Source organism: Blennius ocellaris, assembly GCF_963422515.1.
Source record: "Blennius ocellaris genome assembly, chromosome: 5".
NCBI classification, from domain to species: Eukaryota; Metazoa; Chordata; class Actinopteri; order Blenniiformes; family Blenniidae; genus Blennius; species Blennius ocellaris.
Genome location: NC_137654.1, coordinates 19,742,759 through 19,759,827, shown reverse-complemented (window position 1 = coordinate 19,759,827; position 17,069 = coordinate 19,742,759). Strand labels below are relative to the sequence as shown.

The 17,069-nt window shown below is 41.7% G+C and overlaps 1 protein-coding gene across 3 annotated transcripts in view; it reads left to right on the top strand.

Moving 5' to 3' along the window:
- Positions 1-2,216: 2,216 nt before the first annotated feature.
- The window catches only part of LOC308130424 (cyclin-dependent kinase 17-like), a 36,850-nt gene continuing 21,997 nt past the window's right edge, over positions 2,217-17,069 (top strand). For 2 of the 3 annotated variants that reach the window (XR_013936633.1, XM_080496802.1), the window contains exons 1-3: positions 2,217-2,519; positions 9,165-9,325; positions 11,775-11,939. Coding sequence is in view for 1 of the 3 variants with exons in the window: in XM_080496802.1 (XP_080352928.1) it covers positions 9,196-9,325; positions 11,775-11,939 (295 nt within the window). In the remaining 2 variants the exon portion in view is untranslated. The remainder of the gene's footprint in view (positions 2,520-9,164; positions 9,326-11,774; positions 11,940-17,069) is intronic. The other variant, XR_013936632.1, reaches the window with a different exon arrangement.

Below are 17,069 nucleotides of genomic sequence, written 5' to 3'. Positions count from 1 at the left end.
AACCTGCCTAACAACGAGTTAACGCGTCGCTTCTGGGCTCATACAAACTGACAGCGACTCTTGGCGGCCACCGCCGGAACTGACCTTTAAAATATTTATATCCGGTTTGTCAAACATGAGGCCCTTGGGCCAAAACCGACCAGACAACCGACCTCTTTATTTAAAACGTGCAAAAAAAGAGCATAATTGTGTTAGTTTGACATTCACTATGATGCTTTGTGCCTGATAGCCTATTGAAGAAGAGGATTGGGGGTATTGGAAAATTATTATGCAGGTTTTTTCATACTTTTGTATTATTTTTTAACTGCTCCCCAGTAAATATTATACCCTATCATGATATGAGTAAAAAGGAAGCGTATCTTTTGCAGATATTGACATTGACATGCGTATTTATGAAAGGCATTGATTTTTTTTTTTTTAATCCATCGATCTTCTAGTCCTACTTCATCAAGTCTGTGGAAGGTGGGAACTGGCGCCAATCACACCCTGGACAGGTGACCTATCAGAAGTGAAGTCACACAAGTTAAAAGGTATACAGGCTATTTCCACATATCATGTTCATAGCAGGAATATAACTTTACTTTGATTTTCAAGATTTGATTGTAGTTTACAAAATCATTAGTTAAAATGTAGGTACACAGTCAATCAATCAATCAATCAATCAATCAATCAATCAATCAATCAATCAATCAATCAACTTTATTTATATAGCACTTTTTATACAAAAAAACAATATCCTCAACATGGCTTTAATTACACACTTAAAACATACAGTACATTTTATATGTTTTTATTATTCCTCCCATAATCCAAAAACATGTATTTGAAGGTTATTTGCAACTCCAAAAGACCTGTAGGGGAGAATGTGAGTTGGATTTTCCCCGTGAAGGATCGGTGACCTGTCTCGGTGTATCTTCTCTTCACCCATCACCTGAGATTGGTTCCAAACTCTCTGATTTTGACTTGAATGAAGCAGTGTAGAAGACATATAGATGATTTTGTCCAAAATGCCCAACTTTATTCTATGTACCCTATCTAAAATTCATAGTCAGTTTGTCTCTAGTATGATTTTAGTTCCATTTTGATCTCAATACTAAGCTCAACTTGTTTTTTTTTTGGGTGTTGAACTTCTTGTAGTATACATTTCTAAGGTCATTTGGAAAAAAAAAACCCAGTTATAACACTGCAGTTGTTGTTGTAATACCATGATAATTTTAGTTTGTTATCATATAAAATCTTTATTTCCTTCCCAAAGTCAATTAGTTCCATGTTTATTATACCTTGTCTGAAGTGGGTTGTTGCATAAAGAGTTATGCTCTAATTCTATCTCAAAATACGGCCCAACATACAGAAGGTGCTGGTGGAAACTCAGTAACTGGAAGCACACCTTTTAAAAAGTGTGTTTTCTGAATATGCATGGTATGGGACTGACTTGATCTGTGGAATGGGCTCCGGGGGGGATTTACGTCTGTGAATGTCAACATGCGTCTTTTTCTGACCACATGGTGGCGATGGAAACCAGCAGGCAACACTTCATCTCTAACAACTGGGTTTGCTGTGTCATTTGAGATTTGGGACGAAAAAGACTGGTGCGATGTTCCTTCATCAAAGTAAACATTTGCATTTTATACATTAAAAAAAAAATGACAAGGACCCAGACATTTACTTTATCTTTAGGTTTATATATGTCAGTAGCCGTACAAAAATGAGATATTTGGAGCTGCACTTTCTAAAGTAAACGTACTAATTAATCGGTTTGTGCATTCTTACCAAAATAATTCTATCACCTTTGAGACTTCAAGATCATCAGAGGCGGAACTATAGTTTGCAGTCATGCTGATGTCAACTTGCAGGGCAGGATAACATTGTTTGAATCTCCATAATTCCCATGCATTATTCACCAGGAATTCTCTCCAAGGTGCCTATTTATTTGTGGATTGAAGCTGAGATGAGTGAAAGCTAATTTCCCTGGTGACAGTGCAGCACAAATGAATCCTTTTGACCTCTCATTTTATGTATAGACACCCCCCCCCCCCCCCCCCCCCCCCCAACACACACACACACACACACACACACACACACACACACACACACACACACACACACACACACACACACACACACACACACACACCCCTTGCGGTGTTTTCCCGGATCTCGCCACTGCCTCCACTTGGGATCCACCACACACACAGATATGGCTGAACACCGCCGGACGGGACGCTGCTGCTTATGAGCGAAAGTTCCACTCGACTAATGAACGTGTACGAGTCAGTAATGCGCACAGTGAGGCGCAGGCAGACTGCGACACAGCGCGCAGCTCTGGGATAGCAATCCTCCGGAGGGGAGCAACAAATCTGGTGGTTCTCTCTCTCTCTCTCTCTCTCTCTTTCTCTCGCTCTCACTCTCTCTCTCTCGCTCTCTCTGGTGGAGCAAAGTAGTTGGAAGAAGTTGTCGCAGTGGATTCATCCCAGCCTGGATTAACGACAGGAACAATAGTCTGCAGCAGAAACCAGCAGGTCAGTGTCTCTGCTGTGTTGTTTATTTGTGATCGGCCTGTTTTTGTTTTTTGTTTTTTGTTTTCTTCCTCCTGATCACTCATGTTGGGACTGCATGCGCCACCAGGGCTGTCCTATCACCTGACATTGCAGGTGGACTTTATATGTTCCTCAATGCGATCGTTGACTAAGTTACTCTGAGCAAATCTGCATCTCCACGGGATCAACGTTGATACTTTACTGAGATCACATTGTGTGGAGAGACACGCACGTCTCAGCAGACGACGCCAATACATGGCGACACGAGTAACCACAATATACGTCCCCGACTTGGATATTAGGTGAAAGTTTTGCCACTCGTCTGTCGTCGCGACTCGTATAAACACGCGTGAAATAGCACGGGCTGGCCTCAGAGACGGCCTCGGTGGTATTTCCTCAGAGTTTCTGAACCGGTCGGACTGCTGTGCAACTTTTCTTCCCCCCTGCCTGCTCGTCCTCCTGCCGGATGCGCGCGCCAGGAAAACACGGGGAGAGAGGAACCGAGCGGAAAAGGCAAAAGGCCCGGAAGGTGGAGGAATCTGCCGGCCAGGCCCCGACGCAGCCGACCGACTCGGCTCCGCCGGGGTTTATTCTTTTCATTTTTGTTTTTGTTTTTTCATTGGCACTGGTGTGTGCACCCCAGCTCCGCGGTCATGTCGGCTTTGCGAGTCGGGATCATGTCGGGATATTGTCGGGAGAGTGTCCGGACCTTTCGCTCGCTCGTAAACGCGTCAGTTGGAGCGACGCGGTCCCGCAGGCAGCGGTGTATCTGTGCGCACAACAGACAGGGTGAAAACGTGTAATTTCAAGGGAAAACGCGTCCACCAGAACGCTCAAAATCAAGAAATAAAAGAGAAAACAACAGCCTGCTGGGAGTATCATTTAGCGCTGAATTATTTAAATCCGTCTCAATGTGGGATGTCCAGATTGAAAGTCATGCGCATCCCTCACGTTGCCCTTGTGATGCACCCTGATGGAGAAAAAAAAATGGACAATAACGACAGTTCTATGATTCTCTACTTTGACAAGAGGTGTCCTCCCGTTCAGACAAAACACTCATGTTTTATTTTATTATCTTCTCAAGACCTTCCCAGATAGTAGATTCGTCTCAAACTCCTTTTCGCCACTCCAGTAAGATCTCAGTGTAACAAACTTTAAATGCTCTAACTGTTCTCTATTTTAGTGCAAATGAAAAACTTTACATTTACTTTCATATGCTTCTTTTTTTTTAAACGCTAAATAAGCACAATTTCAACTTTTAGCATTTTAACAATGCAGTCTGTTATTTGCAGCAGTTTACAGCCGTCATGCATGCTCCAGCATATTCACCCTGACCCCGACTGTTGTTTTGATGCTGATGGTTTTTTAAAAGCAATAAAGAATAAAGAATAAATTAATTTAAAAAAAGATCACATGGCTACCTTTCAGCAAAATCCCCTACTCCATAAACCAGCATCAACAGCTTCTTTCATTCAAATGTCTATTGGATATTTTTAGTTGTGTGCTCTACAAAATCACCCTGTGGGCCAGATTGGATCCTCTGGCAGGCCACATTTGACACCTGGACCATATGTTTGACTCCTCTGGTTTAAAAACAGAAACTTTGGATTAGTTTCAAAGACATGAATCAATTTTTTTCACATTTTTGCAACACAGCAAGTGTCATCCTCATCATGGAACAAAGCTAGTTTGATACTGTATATTTGATTTTTAAAGTGGCCCACTGACCCATGTCTGCAATGTTTTTGTGGTTTATAATCAAGTCATTGACACTATTCTCATTGTAGTCTACTTTATTTGATTTTTAAAGACTCTGGAATTGGCCTCATTGAGTATAAATTAATTGTCATGCAACATTTTGACTAATGATACCAGTTTAAATAATAAACAGTGTACCATGAATAATGGTGTGGCCATTACAATGTTATTGTGGCTTGGACTTGCATTAAAAAAAATAAAAATCTTATGTCAGATGTAATAAGAGTGAACATTAGCCACTGCATTGAACCACAATTTCTAATGTGTGTACATTGCACACTAATACTAAGATTGTAATAATGATGTCAACCATAATCCTCACAGCTGAAACGAGGAACATGACCATGCTTCACATGATCTCGGTGAGCCAGATCTGTCAGCAGTCATACAGTCACTTTTTTGCTTCCTTGTCTTGTGGCTGAAAATGGCATTTCTGACCTTTTGTCTTTTGTCATGTGGTATGTGAGTTGTTTTGAATCCAATGCTTCTGTCCATTCATTCAATTTTTATTCACTCTTCTTCTTTCTGAACTCCTTTTCGTTTTCCTCCGGAGATTTAGACTGTGATGGAAAAGATGCTGAGCTGGGGGCTTAGGAGGAGATTGGACTGTTGCTTGGGTTATCTGTTTGTTTGTGTGTGTGTGTGTGTCGACATGTGTAGGATTCTGTAGTTGGGCAGATTTGTGCATTACTCATGCTTCCCATAGTTCTTGTGTACTCGATGGAGTGCCATCGGATGGCCGTTCCACTCTGCCACATAGCATGTGCGTGCATGCATGCGTGTGATTTGCATGTCACCAAATTACAGAAGAATGCTCGCTTGTTTGAGATGAAAGGGAGACACAGGATGCAAGATAGTGTGACTGGAACAAGATGTGACCATTATACAAATTTGTACATGTGTATTTGTTATGTGTGCATTACATATGACTACACGAGAGTGATCAGGATTGACATCCATCCATCCATCCATCCATCCATGGGTGGGCAGGGTACGCTCTGGACAAGTCTCCAGTCCGTCGCAGGACAAACACACAGAAAAACAACCACACGCACTCACATTCACACCAAGGAGAGCAATGTAGGGTCACCAATTAACTTCACGTGCATGTTGTTGGACTGTGGGAGGAAACCCATGCACGCATTGAGAAAACGTGCAAACGCTACACAGAAAGCATTCTGGTATTTGAACTAATGATTTTCTCACAATGAGGCGGGGGCGGTAGTCACTGAAGCCCCTAATGGCCTTTTAAAGGGTTTTAATTGCCTGAGACTCTCAAAACTGAGCTGTGAAGGATGAAATGATGCAATATTCTGGAACATCCCAAGAAGTGGATTGAAGTTTCTATAGCTGACACGAGCATGTTTGTGACAGTAGTTGAGTGCGTGCATAAAGGTCGAGTATCAGGAGATATGAATTGTGAATTCTCAGCTTTTTGCCTCTCTCTCTCTCACACTCCTTTCTTCTTCATCCCTTTCACCTCAAATATTGCTGTCCAGCCTGTAACCTAGCAACCCAAACATTGTATGTGTCTTGGAATAAATCAGATGGTGTGATTCCTCAGCCCTCTTTTGAGGTGTGCCACAACCACATGCATGTGCAAACATGTGAGAACATACTTAAAAGTAGGACTGCACAATATATTGAATATTTATTGCAATATCACCATTTATATCATATTACAAAAGAATAATTGGACTATAACACGTTTCTATGCACTGTGCATTCTTGCTCTACATGTCAACATATTTGACCTATCAGATGGGGCCCTACTGCCCTAGATTGTGATGACAACCGATCGAATTTCAACATCACATCAAACCCAGTCGTCACAGGCCAGAAGTCCAAAGTAGGAAAATCAAGGAAAAATGACTCAAACCAACAAAGTAAAAAAAAAAAAAAAGTTCTGTTTCTGAAATGCTGCTAGTGGAAACTGCAGACATCATCCAATAAAAAAAAAAGAAAAACAAACATGGCACAGTTGCATCTGATTAGAACTGGGTCCAAGAAGAGAAAGAGAAAGCACAAATTCCAAAGCACAAATACATCACCATGAAGTGTTTGTTTATTACATATCATATGACAAATGTAATATCCACTAGCATTATGGCATTCTTTATGTTTAACAAATATTGTGCAGCCCTACATACAAACTGCTGACAGGCACAGGTAAAGCACATATTGCAAAGACAGAGAATGGTGCTTCTCCCCTTTGTATCACTTACCCTACTGACCTATTCTCTGTTGGGATTGTTTTATCACACAGTCCAAGCAATAATGCTTGTGAATTCCCACAGAGGATCGCTCTCAAGAGCAAATAAAAGAGCAGAGGTGTTTGTTCTTTCTTGAAGGTCCAGCAGAGTGAGCGTAGCCTCTGTCATCTGCAGTGTGTCTCTGCGTTGTGGGAGTTATGTATCAGAGTTATTCATGGTTTGCCAGGTGTCTGCTGAGTGTGGCCTGCACATGCTGCAGCCTTAAGCCACATGTCCCGTCCCACTCATTGCTGTGCTCCTGCCGAGCTCCTCTCACGGCCTCGTCCATCTGCACGACAAGAACCAGTATCCACTGGACATTCGTAACATATCGATTTTCCTAAGGCTTTTTGGGCCAGCATGAAAACAAAAACATAATCTTCATTACCCATGTGTTTAAGTTTCCTACTACATGCAATGTATTTATTTAAAAAAAATTTTTTTTAACATGCACTGCACACATTCACTTTAAATGATCAAAACACTTTCCAATTGTATTCTAATTCACCTTATCACATTTACAGCGCACACAGACACGGATTGTGAAAGAGATACCATGCAAGGTGCTCAGCAGCAGGAATCAAGCTCAAACTTTGCATCATTGTCATGTCCGAGGACACATCGGCATGTGGATAGGAGTAGCTGGGAATCAAACTGACTGGGATGGACAGGAATGTTTTAAATAAAAATTCATCACACATGAAAATGTATATATGAGCTAACAAAATATTATTATTATTATGATTGATGATGATGATGATTATTTTATGATTTTTTTTTTACAGAGTATTGGTTTTTTATGGATTTAAAAAAAATTATTAAGGATATAAATGCTACAGTATTTTATAAACTCCCAATATATAAGTGTTTCCTTCCTGTCCTCTCGGTGAAGAGATGTATTACTTTCCAGGCTAATTCATCTCATATACAACAAAGAGTGTGAAATTACCTCTCATTGTGTGTCTGTGTGTGTCTGTGCATGTCTGCATACGATTGTCAGTGTGTGGTGTTGATAACATTGCTCTGTGTTTATCTATGTAATAGCCAAAGCATTATGTATTGGCCTTTCCAGAGTACGGATCATTTATTCCAGAAAATTTGCGGATGATTGTGTCAAGGTTAAATTAGGAAAACCCAATCTCCCTGTCCAAGCGGGATTTATGTCTGGGAATGTATGCAAATGAGGGGGGATGGGGCTTTGTACCATACTGATAATCCATGTAATAGAAATATGAAATAAATGTGAGCTGCTTTCACTTGTGCTCTTTTGTCCCCCTCTTAAACTTGTGTTTTTTTTTCTCAGAGAGAAATTCACCCAGTGCAGGTAGAAAGCATATCCAGTAAAGTTCATGTAAACTGGCACAAGCCATGTTGTTGGCGATAGATTTGCTCCTGAGTACATCTTCTTGTGGGAAAAAAAAAAAAAAAAAAAAGCCCAGTTGTCCCAAGTTGAATTCCCTTGGAGCGCTGGATGTCTCTAATAGGCCTGAAAGACTGAGAGCCTGAAAGGATGAATGGCTTTTGTTGAAGCCTCCGAGGTTGGACACAAAGAGAAAGGCAGTGGGTGCAATGTGTGTGTCAGTGCCTGTGCAGTTCAGCTCCCGTGCCCTTATCGGACAGATAGAAGGAGCAGTAATAGAAGACAGAAATACTCTGCCTGAGCTGCGTCCACCTCCAGGCCAATAAAGCAGAGTGTAGAGGAACATGACAAAGAAAGGGAATTCCACACACCAAAATACACGCATGCAATCCCACACATCCTGTGACTACACTTATAAACCAGATATTAGATGTCTGCTCAGGGGCACTTTAAACAATATATGACTTTGAAAGCTTCCTGAAGCAAAGAGGTATACAAGTGCAAGAACACATCATTGAGTCACCAGTGAATATACAGAGCACTTTACTTGGAAAAAAAACAAACCCTATATGTTCTTTCCTCTCATTTATTTTGAAGATGGTGTGTTTCTCCAACTTGCAGCTGCATACTGTGCAGCATTTTAAACTAACACTCCAACAACAGAGGTGTTGAGTTATCACATGCAGACCCAGCCAGAATAGGCTGTGCGAGAAACAGCGCCACATGATAGAGAATAGACTTAATGCTTGGATCATATGGTAGTTTTTTTCCCACCATTTTTTTTAATAGGGCAACAGTAGGCTGTAGTTTTGTATATTATGAACAGTTGATAGAATAACCAGTGAAATATGTGTCAATCTGAGCTCATCTGGGAAAGCTGCTCAGCTGCTCTTGTCTGAAACCTCAAGGGAGCTGCACAGTCAGCCATTTTCCACATTTGTTTGTTTGTCTCTCTCTCTCTCTCTCTCTCTCTCTCTCTCTCTCTCTCTCTCTCTCTCTTTGTGTTTTTTTTTTCCTGCAATGTTTGCACTTGGGGTACATAACAATGAGAACACACGCTGCGTGAACAAATACAATCACTTGGAACTCAAAGAACTGTAGAGAATGCGCCGAGGCTGCACTGCAGTAGTTTGACTGTACGATGAAGATTAACGTGCTGGTGTGGCCGGTAATGGTTTGTAATGATAACTGTGACAGTGATTGTGATGTTGGAGTTGCAGTTGGTGCATCTGATGATAAGTGTTGTGCTCCTTTTAGGCCCGTGGGCCCCGGTGGTGCGGCTGAGAGGATGGACAGGATGAAGATAATCAAGCGGAGGCTGTCCATGTCTCTACGCAGCGCTCGGCCCGTCGACGACTCTCTATCCGAACTCGCGGAACAGATGGCCTTGGATGAGCCATCCACAGCCAGGGACAATGGTGAGACGTGAAGACGTGCACTCACACGTGTATTCTCGTGCATCTTGGCAGAGTTCATCACTTTTTCTTTCGAACAGAACAACTTAAAAGAGCACACCATATATAGCATGTACCGCATGTGTGATATACTCGGTTAATAACAGAAGAAGCAAACTACTTTTTGAAATGGCACCAAGGTACTACGTGTTGTCATTTTGATGAGGTGTACCGGCATCACCTCCACAGCCTCCGTGGAAGCTACACACAGCGATTAGTTCGGCTCCAGCATGTGTTATGGCTACCGTCCTCTGCACATGGGAACAGTTATTAAAAAGAACACTTCCTCATTTTCTCCAGTAGTTCAAGACCTCATGTCATTATTTGAGGCTTTTTAAGTACATTGGGAAGCATTAACAAGTATAGTGTTTTGAAAATGTTGGTGGTGTTCCGGGCAGCTGACGGGGGTCAAGGGTCTCGCTCAAGTGCCCGCAGTGATGGCCACTGTTGGATTCCAACATCCCATTCCAAATCCACTTCTCCAGCCTCTAGGCCACAACTGCTTCCAGAACATTATGACAATTTACAGTCAAAGTCAATAAAACCGATTGTCTCTTCACTCCTGCACCTGTTAGTGTGTAGGATACATCACGCAACAAATAAACAGTTTTCTTGCAGTTCAGGTGTTTGAAACATGTAAAATCAGATAGTGTACAAGTGATCTGACACGGAGTAAATTGTGATCGGGCTCCAGAGGATGTGTTCATGTTTATGTTACATATGGTATTGTCCTGAAGGCTTGTATACTCACAAACTCAAAACTGACTCACAAATGTTCACCTGAGCTGGAACCAATCCTCTTCTTTCTCCACACCATCAGCTTCATGACATTGTCACTCTTTTCTCTTACTCGCAGTGCAGTGTTCACAATGCAGAGCAAGCTCGATGAATTCATACACACTGTTTTCCGTGTTCACATGAGCAAAATGCTAGCATGTCCTAGATCCTGGAAGGAAGTGTGAAAAGCAATGTCATTGTCAGAAAATTCTGGATGCCATCTGCTGGGCATCTTGGAGGATTGCTGCTCACAGCCAGACACTGTGTGTTTCTGTGTGGTCTTTGTTTACGTCTCTTTTTTTTTTTTTTTCATCACTAGAAAATCATCACTAGATTAGAGCCACGAAACAGTGGCTGTCACTTTTGCTTTTTGTCATAGAAAAAGAAAGGGAGGAAAAACACCAACAACAAAAAACCCCCCCAAAACAAGCGTTGTCCACTGTGCACACACACACTACACACACAAGCAGCCATGATGCTTGCTCATTGTTGATGTTAAGTCAGCTCCGGGACAGCGACATCCATAAATCTACCTGATTAATTTCTCTCACTGACACCTCACCCCCCCCCCCCCCCCTTTTTTCCCTTCTATTTTTACATCCCTCCCTTTTGTCTTTAGCAGCTTGAGCTGTGTCAGTTCATTTTGCATTTTGAGAGAACACGAGCAGCAGGTTAGGGAGGGAGTGGGATGGTGGAAGTGATGTAAAGGATGGGGCGCATTAAACTTTAACAACTGCTCCACATTACCATCTTCTCCTGCCCTTGCAGTATGCTCCCTTCTTCCCAACCACCTCAGCCTCACTCATTATATATACATTTTTATATTAGCCAGACTGTGCAAAAGAGTAGTAAAGATTAATTGTCACATTTTTAGTGCTATATAAGAAACAATGTTAAGCCTGGTTCTGACTTTAGATCTGCTCTTCCACGGTAATCAAGGCTTCCTGCTCATGAAATTTCAATTTGCCAAGTAGAAACGGGAATATTTGAATGATAAGAAATGAGACATGTGGCCTTCAACCCAAAATTGCATGGAACTGGTTCAGTGATACTATTTTGAAGAAATACGAACTGCATGCAAATGTTTCACACCTGTTTGAGGTAGAAATTTGACCAGCAGAAATGAGCTGAATATCTATATATCCTCACCACTCCGGCTCTGTTTTCTGTTGCCTTTAAAAAAACTTTAAAAAAAAAAAGATTTTTTTAGATTCCACTCTGTGTTCTGGTCTTTTACCAACACATCTTCCTCTGTGCATGCCTCACTCACTTTCTTCTGCTCCTGTGAGCTCCAACTCTTTCATCCTCTTAAAACAATCACTTTATTTTATCTATCGTGGTGTTCTTGTATGTTCTACTCTCCTGTGTGTGAACTTCTTCCTCTTTTTCTGCCTTCCCCTCTGACAATTCTTGTACTGTTTTACTGCTCCTGCTCATCAAATATTCCTCAACTCTAATACCTTTTTTTCCCCCTTTTCTTCTTCTTCCTTCCCCTGCTTTTTATCCTTCTGCTATCTCTTCTGTGTCAACCTCCTGCCCCTTATGTGTTTTTGCTTCGCCTCGTTCTCTCTCCGGCTGTGTTCTGGCTTCGTTCCTGCCCTGCTCCCTGGCCGCCCGTCGATATTTTGTGTCTCAGAGCCCATGGTGGTGTGCAATGTGCACCCTCCTGCTTCCCATAGTGCTCCCTCCTTCCTGCGCCAATATGCTGGTCATCTGGGCCGCACCGCCCTGCGCAGAGAGCCAGGCGGGGGGCTGGAAAGAGACAGAGCCTTCCTGAACCTTCACAGGACCGGATCGCTGGGTACACACATACACACTCAAACACACTGGGCACAAAGCCACACCCTTGAACACAATAAGCACACATTAAATCGACATACTGATAACTAACTGTTTTGTGTCCTTAATCAACAATATGGAGCACTTGATGTATCTTTGTAGTTTATACTTTTCAGTCAGCCTGATATAATTTAAGTGTTGCATATAGGGTGTTGTTTATTGTAATGTACTTTATCAATAAGGATCGTCTGACAGTAAACATATACCACTGTCATGGTAGGTGATCATCTTGCTTTGAAAAATCTGTTTTGCTGCCAGTACTAAAGCGTTCATATTCAAATAACAATCTGAATGCCAGACTGTTATTTGCAGGACAATATTGTTTAGCCTGGAGTATACAGCTGATGCTGCTGCAGCCGCAAATGAAAATCTCAGCCTAACAAACTCGTTGTGTATTATTATTATTATTATTACTACTACTACTATTACCACATACCTTAGTTGTATATATTAGGAATCATTAGATTATGTCTTTATATTTTTGAAGCAGGAGACCTCACACAACACAGAAGTCACGTAGATGTCAAGTTTGCTTCACAAAAGTTGTGTTTTTTGCATCTATGCGTGCCTGTGTGTATGTGCAGAAGAATTTTTACCATGAATGAGAGGGGGCAATGATAATGTATAAGCATGCACGCACACACGCACACAAAATCACTTTTTCCTTCTGACTGCATTATGTAATGTGGTCTATGGCTATATGGATCCCAGTAATCTCATTTCCCACTGTGGCAGAAAGGCTTATATCAGGAGCAGTAGGGCAGAACTCCTGAGGATGGGTAGAATGAGACAGAGCCTAGAAAACAGTGTGAGGCAAATTCATGAGGGTGTCAGTGAAAGAAAGAAGAAAATCAAAAGAATTATACTATGGATGGATGGATGGCTGGAGAGACTGTATATTCAGCCTTGAGCTCAGTTAGTTCCACCATGTCTATGATAGTTTTGTGTCTTTTAAAATCTAGTTCCAGTTTTGGAAGAGAAGCTTACAGTTACTGTGACTGGCTGGTATTATGGTAAGTTGGTTTGCATGAATCTCCAACTGAAAAATATTTGGGGTACACAAGAATAAACCTTTGAAATCTTATTTTGATTTGTATGAACATACTTTTATATATTATATCAATATGACGAAGAAACAAGGTCTGTTAGTGTGAAGTATTTTCTTACATAATGCCAACTAGTTTTTGATAATTAGTTATTTACTTAGAAAGACAGGGAATACATTGGGGATTTGTCATCACTATACAAAAGTCATATTTTTTACTGTGATGAAATATAAGTAATATATGAGTGGAATCAGATGAATGATTGCGTTTCATGCTGGATTTCTAAGTCTTGTGTTGTCACATTGTCTTTTGTGAGTATCTGGTAAAAGAATTGGCACTAACCTGTTTATCAAATGTATTATTAAAGAATTATGATCAATTCATATGTTGAGTGGGATATTTTATCTTGAAAAACTACAGTTGATATCTTTAAGTCTACCCATGGTTTATTACATAGCTTTGCTGTAAGGATTCATCCATTTTAAACCCACAGACCCCATGAAACTCTAAAGCAGGACATAGATCGGTTTACAAAAAGAACAGGTTCTACTCTTTCATTAAGATGTTGTTAAGGTGCAGTTTGAAATGCTAATAAGTACAGTGTGGGTGTGTGCCTGCGTGTGTTAATGTGTTTGCATGCGTGTGCTGTGTGTGTTTGTGTGTATTTTGTGTGCGTGAATATGTGTGTGTGAGTGTGTTCCCACCGGTTGGTCTCGCTGACTCACTGTGTGCCACTCAGCAGTCGGAGCACGTTGCCCGCTTTAATAGAGCAACATGATGATGCAATCTCTTCTTCCTGCTGCACTAAAGACATGGCCCACCCTTTCTCTGTCTCTCACTTTCTCCCTCTCTATGCTTCTACTCGCTCAGTTCATCCATGGGCATACGCTCCTAATCTGTATGAGTGGACTTGACTGCGGGGTTATATGTATATGTTCGAGGTGTCTGGACACCGCCTGGGAGATCCTGCAGCTTTTGTGATTCATCTGCTGCTAACTTGGCCAACACCCTTACCCACCACACTGTAGTTCCGTACAGTCGGGAAAGATGAACTCTGTGATTTTTGTCCTGGCTGTTTTCTGTTATCTCATTTCCTTCTTGTCTTTGTGCTCATCTTTAGCTATTGGTGATTGGGTGAACCCACCGAGTGTTTCCCAGTCTTCTGATAGTCTCCCATTAACATCAGAGCATGTGCCTCTCACTCTCCATGTACGTCAACACGCTATATTTAACCTGCAGATATACCAAGAATGGGACAGAGATGAAAGATAGAAAGCTTTTTAGAACGCCCTTATATCTCATTGCATATATATAAGTACATCATCTGAGACTTTGTCTGTGCCAGGGATTTAATGTAATGCATTAACACCGCATTAATCTCTGCTGCCCTCTCCCTCACGTCCCACACTATCGGCCGCGCATTTGTCCGGATTTAATAAGAACAACAGAGGAGACTCCTTTTATGTAGTTGCTCTTATGAGCTCTTTATGTCAGGGTGTCTTGTTGTGTTATAGCTTATGCTTGAGGCTAAAGGAAGATGTTAATAATCAGTGATTTTCAAAGCTATATGGGCGGGGGGGGGGGGCAGGGTGTGGGGGGTGAGACACTTGGGACCAGCAAAAACATCGCCTGTATCTTACAGTAGGCACTCTGGTCCCAGTAATTGAATAATAAGATTCCTTAGATGCAGATAAAAGGTTTAGAGGTAATTACTGCAGTCTAAATTCCCCCACCCTCCCAGGCCTGTTGGAGTGTACACGCCTGCTCCTCAGGGATATTATATGCACTCTGGTTTTATTGTCTCTCTAACCCAGAGGCAGACTGGTATTTATGGCCCAAAAATGGTGAAAACAGTTTGTTTTCAATGTCGTCTATCATGCAGTGAAGCAACATAGATGTTTTACAGTAGGTGGCAGGAAGAAATGGCAGTGAAAAGAGACCTTGAAGAGAGAGAGAAGATGCTCGGAGCGAGCAGGAAAGTGAGACAGGAAATCCTTGGATGTATACAGTTCCTCTCGAGAATATAAAGAGACAGGCACACAGTAATGGGTGGAGGACTCAGCGGTGAGCTTTTGTCCTTGACGTTTCAAACAGCTTAATGCTCGAGGATTCATCTCTTTGCATCAATATCTGTCCATCAATACACTCTGAGTGACCAAAGCTCTGCACTTGAATCTGAACGACCGAGGATGTAATGGATGCCACTGCAATAATATTTATTTGAACTTACCTTCCACACCTAGATAGATTAAAGGGGTTTAAAGTTGTGATGACAGAGAGAACAGAGAACCTCAATCATCCCACACATCAACACTATCAAAACCAATTATATCTTATGTGTTGATGCAAGTAAGTCCTTAAATTGCACCATTATTGACATGTAGGGTGTGTGAGCCTCTCAGCATGATTGTGTTTTCTTAATTAAGGTACACAGAACACCTTAAGTAGTTGCATGAAGAGAAGCTCAACCTTACAGTAGTAGAAACCAAGTGTTAATCCTTGAGATTAGAATAAGGAGCCATGACATTTAAAACGTTATCTTTCTGACATTTTGGATGCAGTTGCCATTCAGCGCAATCATAGGCTTTGAATATGTCTTTTGAAGTTAGTTTCTATAGTGGTAAAATCTGCCTTTGCCCTGAGAGATTGAAGGGATAAATGCATACGCTTTGTCTAAAGTGATGGTACAAAAATGTATATCCACCTGACTCATTTCAGAAACCTACACTTGAGTATTAGTAATAAGTAATTGTAGATGAAGATCTACAATTAAAGTTAAAAGTGTTACCTAAGGAAAATTATTTATGTATTACCTTAAAAACACAATCTAAGTATTGATTTTTCGGTATTTAATATGTAGAATTGACTCTTTTATGTGACATAAGATGATGTGATGCAAATTCGAATAGCGTCATATATTGATGGGTGGTTTAACCTTAAACAAGGTTTCATAATTTATGAACTTGAGCATATGGATTGAATGGTTGGGGTCAGTTTATGTAATACCCTTATACAAAATTAACAAGCAGCTTTTGCTTATTACTTTACTTCACTGATAGCAGTGGATAAATTGTCTGTTTTCCATGACTGGTTATTTTCACACTTTTGCAGAAAATGAAGAAAGAATAGAGCTATTTTGTTGGCCATTAATATGTCTCTTTGCTGCTTGATATTTCTTTGTTTGAGACTTGTATGATATTTCCTAGTCTGTATGCTGTGAAGGGAGACAGATCCATTAATTTGAGGAGGCTTGCAGGGACGTGCAGCGTGTGTGCTGTAGCATGTATTGGGCAGTGTTTCTGCATGTGTATGTGTGTGTGTGTGTGTGTGTGTGTGCTTGGGCTTTGCATGAATAATGGCCTGTGCTTCATGTCCATGGGGAAGGACGGAGAGAGGAAGAGGAGAGTGGAGAGAATGAAGAAGAGGGGAGGTAGGATGCCAAAGGCGTCACTCAAAAGCCTCTGGGTTTCATTTTCTGCATTAGAGAGCGATGAGGACAAGGAGGATGCAGAGGAGGGATGGAGCACAAGAAAGCAAAAGCCAGAAAGATCGAGCAGTAAAGATGGAGTTCTAGAAAGTGACTGATCGGGCGGAAAAGGTTGTCATCGGCTTTAGAACAGGAGAGGATGACCGCGCTGATATTCAACACCATCTCTGGACCCAGACAGAGATAGGAAGAACGGGGGAAGGAGAGGTAGAGGCAGAAGGAGGAGGAGAGAGCGAGAGAACGATTGCTATCACATGATAGGAAGGGGAGTAATAGCAAGGTGAAGGGAGGGAGCGCGAGGACTAACAACACTGAGAGCTCTGATAGGGGCGCCAGAGGCAAGCGGGGAGCAATCGAGAGGCAACGGAACGAAGGATAGTGGCACAACAGCCGGGACACTGTGCTGTGCTGAAAAAGTGGAAGAAGAGGAGAACAAAGAGACGAACACGTCCACAAACAGAGGAGAGTGCAAAAGGAAAGGAAAACACATGACAGAGGTGTGGTAAACACCTGAGAGCCAGTGAAGTGAAAGATGGGAGCTGTGAGGTGAATCTTTCCA